Genomic DNA, 21,150 nt, shown 5'->3' with positions numbered 1-21,150 from the left:
AACCTTTAAAACTTCCAAACAAATACAAGCTTATCAGTTATAGTGAATTAGAACATGACCATCCATCTCTCAAATAGAAAAGAACTCTACATTCAGAGGCTTGTTCCAGCCCTCCAGGGAAAGGAGAAAAGTTCATGCAGAGAGCGAGACAAAGAAAGAGGGAGACGTACTCCCTCTTCATCCTCAAACGATGGGCCGCCTTGTTTACAAGTTGGACATGTTGGCTGCGGCTATCATACTATGCCAGAATGAAGCGCACTGGTTTATCTGTCTGACATTCTTCCCTGAACTTCCATGTGAACGTAAACATGTACAGTGGGAGAGGCTCTGGTAATTGAACTGCGAACATCCTTGATAGTAACATCCTAAGGCATCTTCAGCAAAAGGAATAATCTGATCGCAGCCAAAGAGGGGAAGGGAGAATTATTATATGTGTGGTTCCAAGGACAGCTCTGCATAACAAGAGTCAGTACATTTTTGCTGACAGTTATTACATACAGAAAACATGATTTCATGACACATTTTTTTTTTTTTTCACTTATCACCACTATCAAAAACACTAACAAACTGGCTTGTTGTTGTTATTCAAAGAAAAGTTGTTATTCAAAGTAAAGTTGTAAGTTAATTCCCAAATCCTATAAATATGGTTCTACAAATTTTATATAATATTACAGATCCCTGAAATCCTTAAAGTTGACAAATAATAAGGGAAAAAAATAATAATTTGTTTTTCTTTAATAATAATAATTCCGATTGTAAAAATAAGATTTAAAAATTTTACATTGTAAAATAATGCTGTCCATAAATGATGTGTGCGTGCGTGTGCATGCATGCGTGTGTGTGTGTGTGTGTGTGTGTGTGTGTGTGTGTGTGTGTGTGTGTGTGAATAACTAGTAAGAATAACTATTTGCAAATTACATTGTTTTATCTATGTCACTTTTGGAAAAGCAACTATAGACGCAGATTAATCAGCATCTGTAAAACCAACCTGTCTATCTCTAGTATCTACAATAATCTATGAATTTAAAAAAGCTCTTAAGTGCATAGTCAGCAATGTGCAATAACAGTAATGGGATATTGGTTTCACTAAATTTCAGACATATTTTCAACTGGAAGAGGTCTACGCTGTGATAAAACTTTACTACATTTTTAAATGGCCAGTCATGTTTTCTGATTTTCCAGAACTTTAGATCTAAGACGCTCTTAAATTCCAGAAAAAAACGAAGGAAATAAAACAAAATTGTGTTTGAGGAACACCAAGTCCTAACTCTTTGTTTACCACATGTGCCATTGATAAAGGTCTCTAAAGTGTGTCTGTTATAGTAACAGAGATAATTAAAGCTTGTGAAATTGCTTGTGAAGCTCACTTACACCTATAATTTACATACTTTGTGAGCATTGTGGACTGTGGATATTTACAGTTGCATAGGGGTACTATGCGTCCTTTGGTCATGTTCAAATAATTTGGTATTAAAAGTTTCTGTCTGTCATTTTGTATTGAATAGTTCAATGACGTTCAATGATTATAAATGTATGCAATGTATTGATTTTTATGTATCTATGAAAGCTCTTTTATTTCTTTCTCGATTAAGATGGATTTTACATTCCACTAACCTGTTAAAACATTATTTATGAGACATATATTGTTATGGTAAGAGTTCAGCAGCACATTCCTTCATGTGGTGACAACACTAAAATAATCAGAGTCTGCTTGTCTTTACAGTTCCACATCCTGAGCCTTCTCAAACTTTTATGATTTGTGGCAAAACAAAAAAATATATCTTTCCCCTTTTCGGCTTTGAGCAAGCAGTCCCTGTACATGTAGTTGGACCAAATCCTGGAAAAAGGGATTCAGATGTAAACACAGAAACGTTTGGATGTGGGACATTGAAGTGGTCTGAAAGATAAGTGGGATTCATAAAACCAAAACATCAAACGCATTTTCAAAATCATGAGTGCAACCATTTCAAATAATTCACAATGAAAGATTATATCATCTCAAAAAGAGCCATGTGACCTTGCTTTTTACAGAGATGTGAGCAACTACAATACTGGCCGTGTAACTGTGGATATGAAACGTTGAAATACAGAAAGATACATCTTTACACTGCTTTCTCACACCTCTCAATAAAATGTAGTTTATGTTTGAATAAAAAAAATTCACTATATGAAGTGTGTTACACTTTTTTGTTATTTAACTTGTCAAGAAAACAAAGAAAGTGTACTAGCACCATTTTATACAATGGGGGGGGGAATTTAAAGGGATAGTTCACCCAAAAATGAAAATTAGCCCATGATTTACTCACCCTCAATAGGTGCATATGGCATTCTTCTTTCAGACTAATACAATCAGAGTTATATTTAAAAATGCCCTGGCTCTTCCAAGCTTTATAATGGCAGTGAATGGCCGTTTCTGTTTTGAAGTCCATAAAAGTGCATCTATCCATCATAAAAGTGCTCCACAGGGCTCTGGGGGGTTAATAAAGGCCTTCTGAAGCGAAGCGATGAGTTTGTGTATGGAAAATTTCCATAACTAAAACTTTATAAAGTAAAATAACTAGCTTCCTGCCAAACGAACATACGGATTCCACTTACGCCTAAAGCGCAACTTACTTAACTTGTGACGTCAGAAGTAGCGCAGTGCTTTATGGCGTAACGTAAATGTCAGCAGTGCGTAGCATTACTCGAATAAGTTGTGCTTAGACCTAAGCCGAATCCATATGTTCATTTGGCCGGAAGCAACTTATTTTACTTTGTAAAGTTTTAAATATGAATATTTTTCTTACACAAACACATCGCTTCGCTTCAGAAGGCCTTTATTAACCCGCCAGAGCCGTGTGGAGAACTTTTATGATGGATAGATGCACTCTTTTGGACTTCAAAACAGAAACGGCCATTCACTGCCATTATAAAGCTTGGAAGAGCCAGGACATTTTTAAATATAACTCTGATTGTATTAGTCTGAAAGAAGAATGTCATATACACCTAGGATGACTTTATTAGAATTTAAATTTTTGGGTGAATTATCCCTTTAAGACAACCACCTTCTAAACATTACAAAAGCACATGTGGTGTGATCGCAGGGGTCTGGCATCTCCAACTTAGGCAACTTGGTGTCAGTGTGGTTCATGCAAACACCACCCATGTGAGCTGGTCATAATTCCCACAGTTACTCCTCTTCAATCCTAGCGGTTATCTGTATCCTCTCCCTACTTTTTCTGACACGTAAGAGTTCACTCCGTGATATGCTCACACTCCTAAAAGTGCTGCTTTTAAGACCCTCACAAAAAAAAAAAAAAAGAGAGAGATCTTGGTGTAAAGCCCTGAGAAAGAATGTCCAGCATGCCCAAAAACACTTTCCTGGGTGTTGCTCCACTGCACTGATGTATGTGTTCCTGTTAAAAAATATTTTAGCATGCACATGACCTTCGGTTGAGTTCTATATCCTGAGAAAATATGTCTCCTAATACCGGAACGGATTATTTTCTGTCACCATATCTTTGGGGAGATGTCGACATAAATATGAACACTTCCTCACCGCAAAAGATTTTAGCACATTGGTTAAAGTTATGGCCGTGGCTGTAAATCATCTGAGCCAGATTTGTGTTCTTTAAAATGCGTAGGACTGCATCATACATTATTTATTTTGTTCATCTTCACAAATTAAAACACTCCCTTTACAAGAATAAGAATTATTCACCGCTCCTCACTGCAGAAGCCAATGCCATCACTGGTTAACAGAGTTTCAAAGACTTTTTACTATTTGTACCAAAGAGTTTCCCCCAGCTTCATTTATCACTTTTTTTTACCTCTTTTAGATTATCTCTGCCAAATCAGCTCTAAGGTTCATGCCATCTGTGCACCGTTTTATCAACAGAGATCTCTGTCTTCTCTAACTGTATCTCTAAGCAGGGTGTTTCAGGTTCTCATTTAAAACTTACCAGTTTTGGCAACTTGGACGGTTGCCATGAGTCCCATTACTGAACTTTCCGGGGCGCTCACTCTTACCGTTGTGTTTCTGACAGTTTTGGCTAATTAGAAAATATGAATCAATGGGTATGTGTAATTTGGGTCTGCTTGGCATCACAAGTATGCCAATAGTGGCAAGATTTATCAAAGAAACACTAAAACTGCCAGGTGTACACAAATAAATGAAGGCAATTCATCACGCATATGAGAAACTATCATGGACATCAACCTCAAGACCTAAACTCCCTGGTCAAATATAGAAAAGGCCGTTATTACTCTTTAAATGGACAGGACATCTTAATTCACATTTGCTGTGAAAAAAAAATGACCTGGCTGTGGTTCAACAGAGAAGTGTTAATGTTGGCACTTCTACTATGTACACTTTCAGTATATTGTTTTAGTGTTTATTTGCTCAGATATGCGCTTAGTATTGGATGAATGGGAATTCATGCATCTCTTCTCTCCTATCTTTCCTTTTTCAGTCATAATGGCTCACTAAATTGCAGGAAAGTACATCATTGAGAAGTTCCACAATAGCAGTGATGTCGTACAAAATAATGGCCTAATGTGCCTCAACTGTGTTGTACCATCTCAATTTGGTAGTTCTCAGTAATTAAAGTTGGTGAATAAGAAATTAAGTCTGTATTCACAATTGTTTTTCTAATTCAACATCATCTCTTGCTTTTTATGTTGTCGCTTTACAGAGGTGGAGAACAAGGAGGAGAAAAAAAGAGCTGCCCACAGCTCGAACAGTCAAAATTACAACTATAGTGATTATGTCCTCTCGCTTTTAACTTTTTTTTAATAATAATTAGCTAATAATAATTATAGCTGGTTTGCACCAGTGTTGAGGCAACTAATTTTTTTTTTCATCCAATAGTAATTAGAGGAATATTCTGGGTTCAATAGAAAGATTAATCAACAACATTTGTGGAATAATGTTGATTATACTAAAAAAAAAAAAAAAAAAAAGGTTTTCATAAAAAAAGAGTATATTATAAAAATAATTATATGGTGATAAACACACAATGGAAGTCATTTTTAGACTATTTAAACGTCTATAATTTTCTGGCACATTAATTATTGTGTTAATTTGTGTATTAATTGAGCTGTATTGCTAGCCTGGCAAGCCAGACCTACATCAAGATGTTGGGTCTGGCAACTCACCATAGACACGGCTCAATGCGAGGGGCGGGATAAACGGCTGTCTTTCAAAATCCCTCTGCACGCAATAGGACAGTTCTTCAACCAACCAGAGCGTTTTCCCAACAGCGGAGCTAACGTTAGTTGATAGATTCAACTTTTCCCATATCTGGCCGGCAAAACTACGAACACATCTTCCTTTTTTTAAGAATGACTTAAGTGCTGTTCTTTGCTCTTTTCTCAAAGAAAAACTTAACTCCAAGTCCTCCAGAGTCGCGGACAAAGCCCGTTCGAAAGATGTTCGCCAGCAGCAGCAGCCATTCTTTGTTTTCAAGTGGCAGGTAACCGTCGCAACTCTGTCGTCATTATGTTAAGCCCGCCCCGCCTACTCTATACACGACGTGATTGGCCTGAAACCAATTTAGGTTTTTGCAGCTTGAAAGCATAGACGCTTGAAAGTCAACGGAGAGTAGACTGCCCTGGCTGCAAAATACATTTTTGTCTAGATTTCTAGGCTACTGTATTGCAGAATAAATCATAATTTTAATTAGGTGTCGCAATGTCATGGCGATGAAGTTGTAAAATAAGATATACATTTTGTCGATTTATTCACACTAAATTCATGTTAACACAGGCACTGTTTCCATCTTGTTGCAAAAGTGAGTATTTTATGTTCACATTTGTACCATTGTAAATGCTTCACGCTAACCCAGATTTTTGCTTTTATTAAAGAAAAAGAGGGACCATTCGAAATTAACATTATGACAAGTACTTGCCATGATGACATGATGATTTTTAGTTTCAGCACTTTCAACACAATGCCTCTCTATTATTTCCAGTACCAACACCTAAATGGTGCAGAATTCATCACAATACACAATGAAAACAACACTGTCAGTGAGCTAAGGTCCAGTCTGAACCCAGACTTTTCATTCTCACTGCAGAAGAGCTCAAATTTATTACTTGTTATCCTTTCTCCAAATCTCCCTAACACCATTACATAACATGCCCAAGGTAATGTACACACTAATGGGGCAAGTGGTGTAAATCCATCAGTATGCCATAAATTAACGCTAGGCACACTTGTGTGCATGGATTACATTGTTGGGGGGGATAATGGCCGCCAAGAGAGCCCCGCCATGATATACGTTGGTTTTGATGCGAGCGGCACTACTATAAATCGTCCCGGACCACAAATGCAGGGCAAGTAATGCCCAAACAGTCTGGTAAAGATGTCACTGGATGCCTGGGATTTGACTCATATCTAGGTATTTATCTTTTTGGAATTCTCTGGCAGCCCTCTTTGTCTCTCTTTCCTACACATTCACATTGAAAGACACACCCACTTTCTCTGGTGAATAAAGACCATGTCGTGTAAACCTAGACACACTTTATTATTGGTGGAGGCATGGATGCACTAAGGTGAAATACTGCCGAGTCAAGAAAAGCTCTCCATCATAGCCGCTGTGACAGTCTACCCTCACCGCATTAATGATGGACTGGATGTTTGGTGTGCCTGGTGTCTGTCCACTAGGGTTTGATATGATGACCCAGCATAGAAGTCTCACAAAGTCTATTGGCTCCACTCAGAGGGAAGGAAAATACAGGCACTGACACACATCCATTGTTTAGTCAAATAAACACTGGAATTGAGTTGCTTTTGTCTTGCCATAACTGCATTAAAAACATGTCTATTAATGAGCTGTGAAAGTGTAATAACAGACTAATTCCTGTTTGTTTTTATTCCACAGTGAAAACAGAGGAGGCGGAAATGGAGAGAAAAGAGCTGGAACAAGAACAATCTGAGAAGACAGCAATGGGAAGACTTTTCCACTGCACTAAAAGAGCAACAAGTGGTTTCCACACTCATTCAAAGGAAAAACAATGGCTTGTTAGCGATGACCCTAATTATAGAAGACTTTCAAAACAGTTAACCCTTAATCAGTGCAGTAGGGTTTACGTTTTTGGTGCTTGGGGTCAGATAGACCCCAAACATTTACAGAGCGATTGCATAAGGAAATATACATTTTTTACAGTGCAAACTATATATCATTTTTTTTATTTACTTCTCAACTATACATTTATGCTGTGTTTTTTGTGGATATTTGGTAGTTTTTTACCTATTCACTGCACAATTACTTAACTACGCCATAAATTGGCTCATGAAAAAAAAAATGTTTTATGAACAAATCACTTAAATGATGATCTTAATTAAATCTAAATTGTTTTTGGACATTGCTCTATGTGTTAGGGATAGAAAACTCCCATCTGCAGGTTTGTGGAAAAACTTGAGGAATTATAGTTAAAGAAACAAAGTGCAATGACCACATATCTCCAGTAGAGGTCCATAGGGATAATTTTGTCCATAATTTTCACTTCATTTTTCTTGACGCTTCAACTTCTCCTCACAACTTTATTTTGTGAATATATATTTTAACATTCTAAAATACATAAAAAATCTGTATATTTGTCAAAGGTAGAATTTGTTGTTGTTGTCCGATATATTTTGAATTGTCTGCTTTTGCAAATTATTATACATTAATTTGCAGAAACGTTACAAGTCACCACTAAAAGACATGACTGTAATCACATACTATTCATTTCAGAAAATTATTTATCACAAAGGATTTATTTTTGTAGAACAAGAGATGAATTTTAAAAAGTAAATAAAAAAAAATATAATACAAAACAAAACAAAAGAGTGCGTGTTCTAGTATTACTCCTTCATTTATGTATGGACATTTTTCTGATTTATGCCAGTTTTGTTGATTTTAGTGTGTGTGTGTGTGTGTGTGTGTGTGTGTGTGTGTGAGAGAGAGAGAGAGAGAGAGAGAGAGAGAGAGAGAGAGAGAGAGAGAGAGAGAGAGAGAGAGAGAGAGAGAGAGAGAGAGAGAGAGAGAGAGAGAGAGAGAGAGAGAGAGAGAGAGAGAAAGTTTGTTCCACTTTGTGTTAATGCTTTAGGACCAGACCTTGATTTAAATGAATAAATTTTCAGCTATAAACTGGATTTTTTTTTTTTTTTTTTTTCATTCATTTTCAATGTGGGGTCAATCTGACCCCAAACATCTTAAAAATCAAATCAAATCAAGCCCAGATTTTTTGCGTGTGATTTGATTGATTATTTAGGAAAAGTCACAGAGTCTCATGCCCCTGAGATGAAGGTACCAATTTTAAAAATGAAGGAAAAGTCCAGTGGGGTCAGCTGAACCCCAAACACTTAAATGATTATTAGGCTGCATAAATTAGGTCGTCCCTGAAGTGTCAGCAGAGATTGTGTCAACTAGACTCTCATCGAAGGCCTCATCAACACGACAGCCATCAGCACTGATCCTCAACAAACCCGTCTCCATCCCGGTGTGATGACTGATCTGAATTGTTCCAAACCAATCTGACTTCTGACCTGTAATGCTGCCTGAATCATAATCATATCTGTTCGTTCGTTGGCCAGAGGAGAACTGGCCCCCCAACTGAGCCTGGTTTCTCCCAAAGTTTTTTTCTCCATTCTGCCACCTGATGGAGTTTTGGTTCCTTGCCACTGTCACCTTTTTCACATTTGTTGCCATTGGCTTGCCTTGCTTAGTTGGGGACATTAAATTTAACATTTAATTTAATATTCAACAATAATATTGATCTGCCTGCATTGACACTATTATACAAGAACTGAACTGAGCTGTACGATGACATCACAGTTTAATCCAGAGCGGCTTTATATATATATATATATAAATGAACTAAATTAATAACTTTTTTTTTTTTAAAAACAAAAATGAAACTTACTTAAGCTGGACTCTGATGCTGTTTTCTTCTGGAAACAAACTTTTTTGCATTATTTTCCTGTTATCGCTGCTTTGAAACAATAAAAAGCGCTATACAAATAAATGTGACTTGACTTAGTCTAAACATTAACTGTGATATATTCCATTCAAACAGTTTTGCTGTACTTTTTTTTTTTTTCAGCTTCGCAAACACAAGCATTGCCAAATAGGACTCAGAGAAAACTTTATGGAAATCCTAGTGCAAAGTCATACAAATAGACAAATCCAAGCCATAAGGAAAACAAAAGCAGCCAGCACATAGCAAGCCACGTAAGCACCTGTTAAGGGATCAGCCAATGACAAGCAAGGTAAAAGCCCAGTTTTGCTTGGCACATCACAGCCATTGCAAAAAGATGAAGTCAATTGGGAAAAGGCCACGCTTTTGCTTGGCAATTCCCATCCATCATCTTACCAAAGAGGGAGCTGGTCTATTGGCATTCAAACATGATGATTAAATAAAAAATTACAGCAACTTGGCTCCGCAAACATAGTGTCACATTTTGAAAGGTTTTAAACAGCTGCATTAGATAAAGTGATTCATGGCCTCACAATTCCTTTCTGAATGTTTTTATAATAATCAGACGTGCAACAGTCCATAGTCTTATATATGGAATACACCAGCTGTAGTAACACTACAGAAATGAGCTGATCATCAAACAGTTGCTCTCATCCGTGTGGCATGATTGGTTAAGTAGGGCTTTCAGACATGTGTGGCTCAGAGTCCAAGGATGTGATGCAGAGCAGAGTAATCCACAAGTGTGTGATTGATTGAGGGACACAATAAAACCAAAGCTTGTTAACAGCTAGACAATATTACGGGGAAGGAGATTCCCTAATATTGACTTTGTGGGTTTTCATTGTGCTTCTTACTCATGCCGCCTAGTTAAAGGGACAGTTCACCCAAAAATAAAAATTATGTCATGATATTTTTCTAAAATTCTTCTTTTGTGTTCCACAGAAGAAAGAAAGTCATACAGGATTAGAGAAACATGATAATCTTACAACTACTTCAGAAAAACCTTATTGTCTTTTAGAGGTCATTTAGAGCATATTGCATTGTCTACCGAACGGCATAAGATGTCATGTTGTTGTGCATTCGATGTGCACCGCAAGCATGTGCACATATGGCTCTGATTAAAGCCCAGATTCTCTGTTTTTTATTGGATTTGGGATGTATTGTATAAACTGGTTAGTAGTATTGTGTTAGGGCCAAAGAATGTGAATTATGAATCTCATTTGTCTCTGAAATTACTCTGAGCTCCGAAAAAAAAAAGGCCGGTCGGTAAAAGCAGAGACTCTGGGGGGTGAAATTGCTTTAGAAGGTGAAGCCGCATTAGAGAAACATACAGCAGAAGCACCGGAGGGCAGACTGATGATGATGTTGATGATGATGATGATTGGAAAAGTGAGTTTGACTGAAAACAAGCTGTCCTCATTAGTGTAATGATTTTTCACTCTCATTTTATTTGGGTAGAGATTGATTGGTGATAGCACTTAATATGGTTGCAAATGGACATCAGGAGGAAATGGCTGCATGGCGAGCAAATACAGTATGAACTTCAGTCTGGTGTGTGAACGGATGAGTTGTACGTGTTACACTGGGGCTTGTCTGATGCTTTGGCTCTGAGGCCTGTTTTTCCCACATGTGTCAGGTGTGCTGCTCGTATTACTGTCTGTAGGGCTTCGACATTGACCTCAATGGTACGAAACGGACAGCAGCCTGATCAAGAGGCACATGGAGATTAACCCTCTATTCAGATTGGCCCTATTTCCCACACATTTCTGCTTTACGTAATCAGAGAGTAACTCAGTAGGGCAAGAAACAATGGAAGGGCTGACCCTGTGTTTCTCTCTCTCTCTCTCTCTCTCTCTCTCTCTCTCTCTCTCTCTCTCTCTCTCTCTCTCTCTCTCTCTCTCTCTCTCTCTCTCTCTGTGTGTGTGTGTGTGTGTTTGTGTGTATGTGTGGTGAAAGGAAGTGAGTGTTGGTGAAGGAGAGGTGAGGAGACTTTGAACCATCAAAAACAGTTCAAGAAGAAAGGGGGGATGAAAACAGAAGTGGGTGGTGATGAAAAGATGAAGAGGAGGGGGGAAAAAAAATCTGCGGTCAGTGGGGAAGTCTGCAAAAACATACGGAAAGAATGAAGATAACTTGGAGACGGATGGAGATAGTGGCATTGGTTCTGATCAGACAGAGAGTCAACCATCATTGGAAACCAGCAAAACCAGCCTATCCGCAAATTGCTTCATAATCATTTGCATTCTGCGGGAGCTCCAGAGTGTATTATTCAGGCTGGCTCTGAAAGTGAGGATGAGATATTATGTGTTAGGGGGTGAACAGGTGTTATAAGAAATGGGCTTCTGAGTGATGATTAGTATAGATTCGAATTATTAATGGGTTGGAGAGAAGGAAAAGAGTGACAGGAAAGAGAATGTTTGAAAATTGATTGCAAGAATTCACAGGAGCTACAGCTGCTGACAAAAGTGATTCGTTTAAGCATCCATTGTGCCCATGGATGTATCTGAACACAGAATTCATGATTTGGAAATATATCAAAATGTATATACTGTAACAAACACTGCTACATGTTATATTTGGTGTTATAATAACCCTTCAGCAAGTGTGCACCAGAAACTACCTTCAAGTTGTACCTGCTTATCAAATTTCCCTAGATGAGTACCAAATAACTTCAACTTATTCATTCAATTTTATATTTAAATTTCCATTAAAGTAATATCCATATCCAGTTATAATATATTTATTTGATCAAAAAAAATATATATATATTGGTGTGATCATTGCTTAAGACCTCCACGTAAATATAAATAGGTTTTAAATGGAACGTGTTGTTTAAATGCGTTTGTTTTTTTGTTTTTAAAAAATAGCAATAAAATGAATGGAAACTTGTAAAATGATTATTTCTGATAGCAGTTTTTTTTTTGTTGTTTGTTTTTTTTTTGCTAAAAGGAGCATTTAATGTTTTTCTCTTGAAGAAAACCACGCAAAACACATAAACTTTCCCATCGTTCTCTCTTTTATATACTTGGTAAAAAAAAATAAATAAATAATATATATATATATATATATATATATATATATATATATATATATATATATTTTTTTTTTTTTATATATATATATATATATATATATATATATTTTTTTTTTTTAATGTGTCATTTAGTTTTTAAATATTTAGCTAAATTCAACGTTGCATTGGACATTACCGATTATTTGACTAATAATTAAGGATAACTCAATTAATAGGCTACCTGTTCGCATTAACAAATATTTTTTTATAGTAGGCTAATAATAAAATAAAATAAAACTATCTATGGAGAATTAATCACCCTTACACTTTTTTAAAATTACAGCTGAATACGAATACAATAACAAAAACTCTTTCCCAAAGATGCGCTTTTTAATTACAAATATCAATATCCTCCGTTATGATCAATTAATAATAAGGGGAAATAAGGAAATAAATGTAAGTAGCCTAATTAAATCATTCAATATTAACGAGAATTTTAGGCTATAACACATATTGTAGCTACATATTTGAATTATTTTCCCTCTGGAAAGAAAGAAAGAAAGAAAGAAAGAAAGAAAGAAAGAAAGAAAGAAAGAAAGAAAGAAAGAAAGAAAGAAAGAAAGAAAGAAAGAAAGAAAGAAAGAAAGAAAGAAAGAAAGAAAGAAAGAAAGAAAGGTGCCACCTCAATATGTTTGGAATAACCTGTTTATAATGACTGTGATTCATGAGGGCAGATGAATTGTATTAAAATCTCGTAAATGTCCCCTAAATCTGGCCGTTTGCCTGTTCCATATCAGTTGACATATCAGATGGGCTTAATACTGATATAAATTAAGCTGGGTCGCTTGTTACGGCTTACCTGGCGGCATATTAGTGGGGAGGCAAGGTGGGAAAACATGTCGGTTTTCCGAGACCGTCAATTATCACAACTACAACGACAAAGAGAACAAACGTCTGGCAGAGAAGTTGGTTACCGTGATTTGGGTGGATTTTCCGCCGGTGTGACTGAGCGGCTTTATTTAAAGTCACTGGATTGAGGAAATGTTGAAAATAGCACAGGACTCTCTTAATGAGACCTCCAGAGGAAAGAAGGAGCCCACCGGTCACTGGACTGACTGACTGACTGACTGACTGGGGGATGGGACATTAGGCTTCAACCCACTGCAGGATCAGGTATAAAATGTTCATTTAACAAACCTTAAATTCACAGACTGTCTAGAAAGGATAGCATAATGATAGTTCTGGTTACCTTTAAGCACGAAACAGCAACAATAAACTTTCAGAAATTAACAGGAAACCTGAAGGCAGAGTTGGAAAATAATCATCAAATATATAGGCGATATTAAAATTTGTATAAATATCCATCAGAAACGCGGACGCTTGCAAAAGGGGACACTTCGGTTTTAAGAATTTCTTCTCCTGGTGACATTTCTAAATTGTATTTAATTTATTTTATTATATATATAGGCCTATATATATATATATATATATATATATATATATATATATATATATATATATATATATATATATATATATACATTATAGTGGAAAAAGGACTGCAGCCAGGCCTTTATTGTTATTTGCTAGAAGCATTATTGTTTTATTTTTTCCCCATTCATGATTTACCTTAGTCCTATGGCATAACAAGCTACATCAATTCGGATCATATAGGGTCTATTAGTTTTGATTCATTCTACGATTATTAAGCACTTCTCTCATGCTCAAATATTTGGTTCTGCATAACTTTATTTATTTTTTAAAATTTCAGTTTGAAAGGAGATCAGGAGGAGGAGGAGGAGGGGTCTGTACCAGGAGTCTGACCAAGTGACCTACAGGCTGATTATATGTCATTAACTGGAGACTCGGCCTATTTAAATTACTCGAGAACTTCCATTCAGACAGATGAATTACGCCTGAACTCCACACAACAACACTTAAACACGAATAAATCATGAGCCTTCTTTTGTGAAATTTGTGAAATTTTACACACACACACTTATTCCACTCCCTTTTTCTCTCACTCTCCTCTTGCCTTTCCCCTCACCTCTCTCTCTCTCTCTCTCTCTCTCTCTCTCTCTCTCTCTCTCTCTCTCTCTCTCTCTCTCTCTCTCATTCACACACACACACACACACACACACACACACACACACACACACACACACACACACACACACACACACACAAGAATAGCTATGCCCATAGATATTCACACATTGTTCAGCATAGCTGTTATACTTGGCAACTGGAGGAATACACTGTGAACTGTCCATATAAAACGAGTCAATTCCAAGTCCCCTGAAACGGCTCACATGCAGTCAACACTGATAGGCTAGGCTACTTGCACGGTAACGGTATTACAACCAATCCTGTTCAAAATTGCCATGTCTTTTGGATTCAGTTCAAAAATTATACACTTTTCTACACCACATTTCAAAATATGTGTTCAAACATGGATGTCGTGAAAAATGAATGGCCAGTTGAGGATTAACAGATCCAGGAAACATAATTCTTGTAAAGTGTTTCGTATACAAACATACGACATAAACATATATTAAGCTACAGTCAAAATCATTGGCCTGTTCTTGATGATGTCTACATTTTAATGGCACAAATATTTTTTCAACTACGCCCTCAGTTGGACTTTACATGATGAAACAGTGTTGATAGGCCTATTGATTTATTAAAGATAATACTTTAAAAAAAATCTATTATAAACGGACGATGGCGTGATTATTTTTGTCAGAAATTTCAAATGCAGTCAAAAAGATTAAATGATTTAACAATATTATTTTATGCATTTTATGTTACATTTACATTGTTATTATTATTATAATTTTTGTCTATACTTGTATGTATATTGCTTGTGCTTTTATTGGCTCGTTAAACATTTTCATGTAAAACACTTGAGTTAATACGGAAAGGAAAATACATTCAATCAACTTATAAATGAAAAACATTTCTCGTTTTATATACTGAATGTGTATATAGATTAAATATTTTATATTTATGTTGGAAGTATTTCGAGATATTTCAGCATATTGGCCTTATACTTAAAAAAAAAAAAAAATTACGCTGTGCTTGTGTTTGTATGAATCCGTTTGTATTTTTATTCCCAAAAACGCGTCAAAAAGCAATAGGCTATATATTGTTGAGAAATTTTATTTTATAGACGACCTAAAGTAGTACAAATAGTTAGATCTAAAGATGCATAGCTACACAGTGGCTATGAGAGAATGAATAATAACCTACGTTTTAACGTCCGTTTAAATGGCAAATCTGTTGCTCTGCACTTTGCTTTTCCTTCATTTTTTCAAGAGGCAGTGATAAAAACCACACACACACAAGTTCTACTCTTAACCAGGGTTTTATTTTAAATACGATCCATCTCTTTGGTTCCTGTAAGCTATTTGTTTAAAAAAAGAAAAAAGAAAAAAAAAGCTTATTGTTCCCATGTTTAATAACTAGGCCTACTCAAAAAGCTATTTTATTTCACCTATTTTATTACTACATTAAAACTTTAAATTAAATGTACAAAAGACTGACGGTATTGTGCAACACACACACACAAATAGGACTATTTAAATGTATAATAAAAAAATCAAAACAAATTGGCCGAAATGTCATTGTTAGCTTTTGCACATACTACATAGGCCTATATAAAAATAAATATATAGCTAATATAAACATGGCAGTATTTACTTTTGTATGTATTTCATAGTTTTCTATATTTTATGTATGCTTTGCAAGGGTTTGTGCAATTTAGGAGCGTAAACACCCTAACGATGCAGTTCATGTCCCTCCTCCTCTTCAACGTTATTGGCTGAGAACAGTTTTGACGACATATATGAACCCAAGCCGCTCTAAAGATGTAGCTGACATGGAGATCAAACGGCGGAATTCGCCTGCTTCTACCGAGTGAATCAGGCTACGACTTGCGGGCACAACATCGACTGGGATTGGATCTTTTTCCATCCAACGCACACTGATTCCACAACGGGTGTGAAATTCAGAAAAAGGCTGTGAACTCTTCTAAAACAATAATAACCATTAGCAATGGAACTTTTTCGTGATGGATATCTGCAGTGGAAAATATAAGTGTGAGTAAATGATTTTTCTGTAATAACTCGACTGCAGTTAGCCCACACCCGAAGCCTGTTTTGTGTAGCCTTATCCGTTAATGATCTGCTATATTTTCTGCGATATCTTTGTTATGGACTGTATTTTTTACATTCTGTCTGAAAGCAACAAATAAATACTTTTTATGGGGAGACAGCCAGTGTTTAAATCATCAAGTCAAAGTACGCACAATCTGAGAGCGAAAGCGAGCTCCGTCTGTGGTTCGCCGTAGGGTACACAAATCTGTCGCCATGAGTTTAGTTGGAGGGTTTCCCCACCACCCGGTGATGCATCATGACGGCTATTCCTTCGCTGCTGCAGCTGCTGCCAGTCGCTGTCATGAAGAACCCCCCTATTTTCATGGGTGGCTTATCAGCCATCCGGAGATGTCTCCTCCAGACTACACGATGGCACCCTCGTATAGCCCCGAATACTCAACAGGAGCCCCCGGGCTTGACCACTCGCACTACGGAGGAGTACCGGGCGCCGTTGGAATGGAACCCCGACCAGTGAAACGTAGACCCACGGCAAACCGAAAGGAGAGGCGCAGGACTCAGAGCATCAACAGCGCCTTTGCAGAACTCAGGGAATGCATTCCCAACGTGCCCGCGGATACGAAGCTGTCCAAAATCAAAACCCTTCGTTTGGCTACCAGTTACATTGCTTACCTTATGGACATTCTGGACAAAGACGAACAGAACGGGGAAGCAGAGGCCTTCAAGGCGGAATTCAAAAAGACAGACGGCAAAGAAGAAAGGCGAAAGAAGGAAATGGTAAGATCTCAAAAAACTTGAAACTTTAGTTGAAATAAATATTATGTTCTAGACTTATAATTTATTAGGCAAAAATGTAAGTTAAAAGATAAATAGAAACTTGCTTTGACTTTGAGCTACAATCTTCAATATCATTCTGTGCAAAAACTTTTGTGAACGTTGTTGTTCCTGTGTCTGTTTGGTTGAAGTTTGGTCATTTGCAATATAAATAATCTCTTTTGTGTTCTTTTTTTTCACAGAATGACGTTTTGAAAAGTTCAGGGAGCAGCAATGACAAGAAAACTAAAGGGAGAACTGGTTGGCCGCAGCATGTATGGGCATTGGAACTGAAACAATGAGACTAATGCAAAAGACACGAAATGAGGCCCTCTGAACTCATTTTAGTTGTTCTCTCACTTTATTTAATGGAATATTTATGTGCAATTTCCCGCTACGGACAGTGGATATTTGAGGAAAAACCATTCCATTTTAGAAGGAGGATACTCTCTTGGTAAGAAATTGTATGTTGCTGTCTGATATTGGGTTATCATTGTTTGTTTTCGTGTCCCATTGTGAATCAAAATGAGATATCTGCCACTAAGGAGTACGTGAAATTCTGTCTTTTTCTGCCTCTCTATCACTTTCAGTATCTATCTCTGTCTCCCTCTCTCTCTCTCTTTCTCTCCTTTAATTATGAGGAAGAATAGTCGATGTTATGATATAGTAAATGTTTTATTTGAAAATGTCATGAAGTGTTATAATGTCATTTTGTGGTCGTACAATGCTGGTGTCTAAAACCACCCAGTGCACTTCCGTCCAGAGACACGAAATTTAAATAATATTGAAGATGTAAACAATGTAATTAATTCAATAAACCACTGTGTTTTTAACGATCTTAGACCTTTTTTTTTTTTTGTATTGAAATGTAATTTAACTTAAAGGTGCCACTTAGTAAATTGCATACTTAACAACTAGCCAATTCACAGAAGAAAAGTGCTGTTCGTGAACATATAGAAATTAATGATACGTTTCAGAGCCTAGAGAGGCTGTTGAACGTATTTTCAGTTATACTTACATTAACTTGACAGTCAAATCAAACAGCACTCACGCATACCCGGCAGCTCCTCGAGCACAAACAGAATGATTCTCACAGCCCAAACTGTGTCCCGCTTCGAGACATTTTGGCTTTTTTAAAAAGGTATTCTAGAGTTTTAAAGACGAGTTACATTTGACAAATTTGCTGTGGGCTAAGTGTCAGCAATGTGGCTGGTGTGCACGGTTTGCCTTTTGATCTACGTGCAACACTTGGATACGCCAAAAATATATAATGTTCTTGCTAGCTATCGTCCTAGTGTACAGGTAATTCATTTTTACAAGCATGCCTACAATTCGATGTAGATAAGCTACTTCAGGTAACAGCACTGTCTGTAGTTTCGTGTTATTACAATAGGCCTATATAGCCTATATATAAAAAAGCGATAACTAGCCTATTATCATTATTATCTCAAAATAAGAAATGTATGCCCATTTCATTTACATAAAGTTGTAATACATTTTGCCAGTGTACAAATGAAATTTGATTTAATCATTTTATTAAATGAACAGGTTTGTTGAACAGGTGATACGGTTTATGCAGCAGGTGCCAAAAAAGAAATATCATAGGCTAATTTAATTAATCAAAATTATGATTTGCCTCAATGCCTGTGACATATAAAGAATATACTAGTCCTCATGTAATAATAATAATAAAAAAAATAAAAAAATAAAAAAAATCACAGTAATCTACTGATTAAGGGAAAAATCAAATAGAATCTGAATCCCGAAGTATTGATGTAGCTGTTAAATATAGACAGCCCTTAACAGTATTTTAATAAACCAAATTCTAACACTGAAACTGCAGACGCATGAAGTTTAATTCCATAATTGATTGAGTAGACTTACTGGAGCCAGTGGAAAATGTCAAAATGACGTTAAAAACAAAATACGGAGGAGGGCTGGACTTTCGGAGTAGCCTAACGGCCAGCTCGGATGTGCAATTGATTGATAACCACCACAATTAGCACCACAATTCATTGAACCGAATGTTGGCTCTGATGACAATAACAAGAGTCAGTAGTATCAGCTGGAATTATGGCGTAATAGGCTACAACATCCGTGATTTATAATAAATTCTTCTTTTTTTTTTTGCAAAGTTTTTATTTATATTTAGATATAAATAAATGTATTTATTTATATAATAATTGTTTATTATTAAATATATTTTATAATAACCCCCCCCCACCCCCCACCCAACATTTTTCTTTACCGTTATAGCGTTTTTGTTACGTTTTTTTTATTTTATTTTTTTTTTTGGGCTAACGTGAGCTATGCTATTCGGTTCAGGCCTCATTCGTATGATTTTGTTCTTTACACAAAGGCATGCAATTAAACTGACATCTCCGGGAGAGTAAATCTCTTTAGATAGGAAGACACACAGACAATTTAAGACCCATCCAATTGCTTTAAATTACCGCGTACTTTACATTGTATTGTCTGATTCCACAGGTCCTATGCGCTAATAATTGTAGATAATTTGTTGAGAGTGTCAAGATGGCGTCTTAGATAAAATTAACCGTCCGTACTCCCTTGATTAAGAATACAGATAATACTGTGACCTCACTCTGACCTGCTTCTGCTGCTGTAACATGAATGGCTCTCCAAATGGAAAAGAACACATATCTTACATTCGACACCATGATTCCAGAAGGCCCAAAGTATAGTCAGGACCCCTTATTTCCTCTGGCACTAAAGCAAACGAAGTCGTCTAATCCTGGAATATAGCCTACAATTTCGTTGGTATACAGAGCTCTTTTATCTCTCACTTCCCCTCACCTCATGTCCCATATGAATAAATATAATTCTAAGCTTACACATTCCGACCAGCAAAAACGCTTGCATTTCAGTTGCCTATATGTCTAGTGTTGTTTATTTCAACTTGCTTCGACGATGGCATACTAAGCCACTTATCAGCCTAATAACAAATCAATTTAATCTCTTGCGTGAAATTGTCCAAAACACGTTCTCGAATGATGTATAATATTTTAAAACATGGACCAAACAGCATCTATTTCTTAGTATTACAGACATCTGTAAACCATTAGCTCATAAGGCCCTCCTCCATTTTTTCTGTCTGTGGCAGTGGCTAGTAGACATGTTGACGTCAGAACAGAGCCATCCTGCGCCTATATGCTAAACGTAATCACGTACGAGGCCTGTGATTCTACCTCAACAAAAAGCCTCGCATCAAACTCGTTCAGTGGAAATAACTTATGATAAAGACAATCTAAGCTTTCGAAAAAATATAGTCAATGGTTTGAAGTGCCACAAACACGCCTACAGTATTAAGATAGTCTATTTGTTTTAGACTGTTCGCGCTTTAAAAAAAAAAATAGATGTCGCAGTCTTAATCATTTAAAGTGAAATTCATGGCTATATGTAGGCCCATTTCATTTGGACATTGTCTTATATATTCTTAAATTTTGTGATAAGGCTGGGCTACTATAGCTCTTTACATGGTTTTCCGAACAGATCTCTTGAAAATAAAAGTTCTTAAAATACTCTCTTTTTTCCCTGAGTTTAAAGAACATTTTAATTAATCTATTTTGCATCTAAGAATCTATTTTGCACTATAACTTAACCGTTTGTGCAATGTTAAGGTTCCATTTATGTTAAAGGTTCGTGGAACCATATAGATTGCCTAACGCGTAATATCAAATTGTAATATGGGAGATTAGACTGGATCACCTCAGTGTAATTAGATGTAGCATAATTTATATTTTACATTTTTGTCCCACATCCTCAATGTGTAGGCTACCGATATAACGGAGCATTCTAACTTAAGATTTTGCTTGCGTTTCGCCGACATTTGCAACCATTTCGGTGGTTGAATCAAGTCTGATATTGACTGAATTAGATAATTGAACACTTTATATTATTTCCAATAACATGATAGTCTAATTAGTTGCCTATAAAATTGAATTCCTGGTTTGTTCTTGAATTAGCGTAGCCTAATATAAACATCGACCCGGCATTTTGTTCTTAGGCCCTTTTGTCACATGTAGGCCTAGGCCTAAAAGTGCAATCTTAATGTATATTTATACGTAAATGTGTAATTTACTACCCAAAAAGTCCCTTTCATTTTTGAATCCGAGTGTATTCTCAGTCACTGACCCAAAACGTTTTCCGTGAGTTTATTGAAAGGACAGCAATATCAATCTGCTAAATTTCCCATACAATACAAATGCGCCAGCGTATCAGGTTATAAACTGTCAGCTGTTTTCCCC

The 21,150-nt window shown here is 36.4% G+C and overlaps 1 protein-coding gene across 3 annotated transcripts; it reads left to right on the top strand.

Annotated features, from left to right (window-relative positions):
- Positions 1-15,830: 15,830 nt before the first annotated feature.
- On the top strand, positions 15,831-17,725 carry hand2 (heart and neural crest derivatives expressed 2). Of its 3 annotated transcripts, none has more exons than XM_081362411.1 (3): positions 15,831-16,057; positions 16,309-16,849; positions 17,089-17,725. In XM_081362411.1, exons 2-3 carry the CDS (start codon positions 16,328-16,330, stop codon positions 17,185-17,187), a joined length of 621 nt encoding a protein of 206 aa, XP_081218537.1. In that variant the 5' UTR covers positions 15,831-16,057; positions 16,309-16,327; the 3' UTR covers positions 17,188-17,725. The 3 variants fall into 3 exon arrangements, with proteins under 3 accessions (XP_081218537.1, XP_081218536.1, XP_081218538.1); XM_081362410.1 differs by having other exon boundaries at positions 16,234-16,849; XM_081362412.1 differs by having other exon boundaries at positions 16,398-16,849; positions 17,089-17,722.
- Positions 17,726-21,150: the final 3,425 nt, after the last annotated feature.

This window comes from Scardinius erythrophthalmus, assembly GCF_964197995.2.
Source record: "Scardinius erythrophthalmus genome assembly, chromosome: 3".
Classification (NCBI taxonomy): domain Eukaryota; kingdom Metazoa; phylum Chordata; class Actinopteri; order Cypriniformes; family Leuciscidae; genus Scardinius; species Scardinius erythrophthalmus.
The sequence above is the reverse complement of the archived record's forward strand: the minus strand, read 5'-3'. Positions and strand labels throughout refer to the sequence as shown.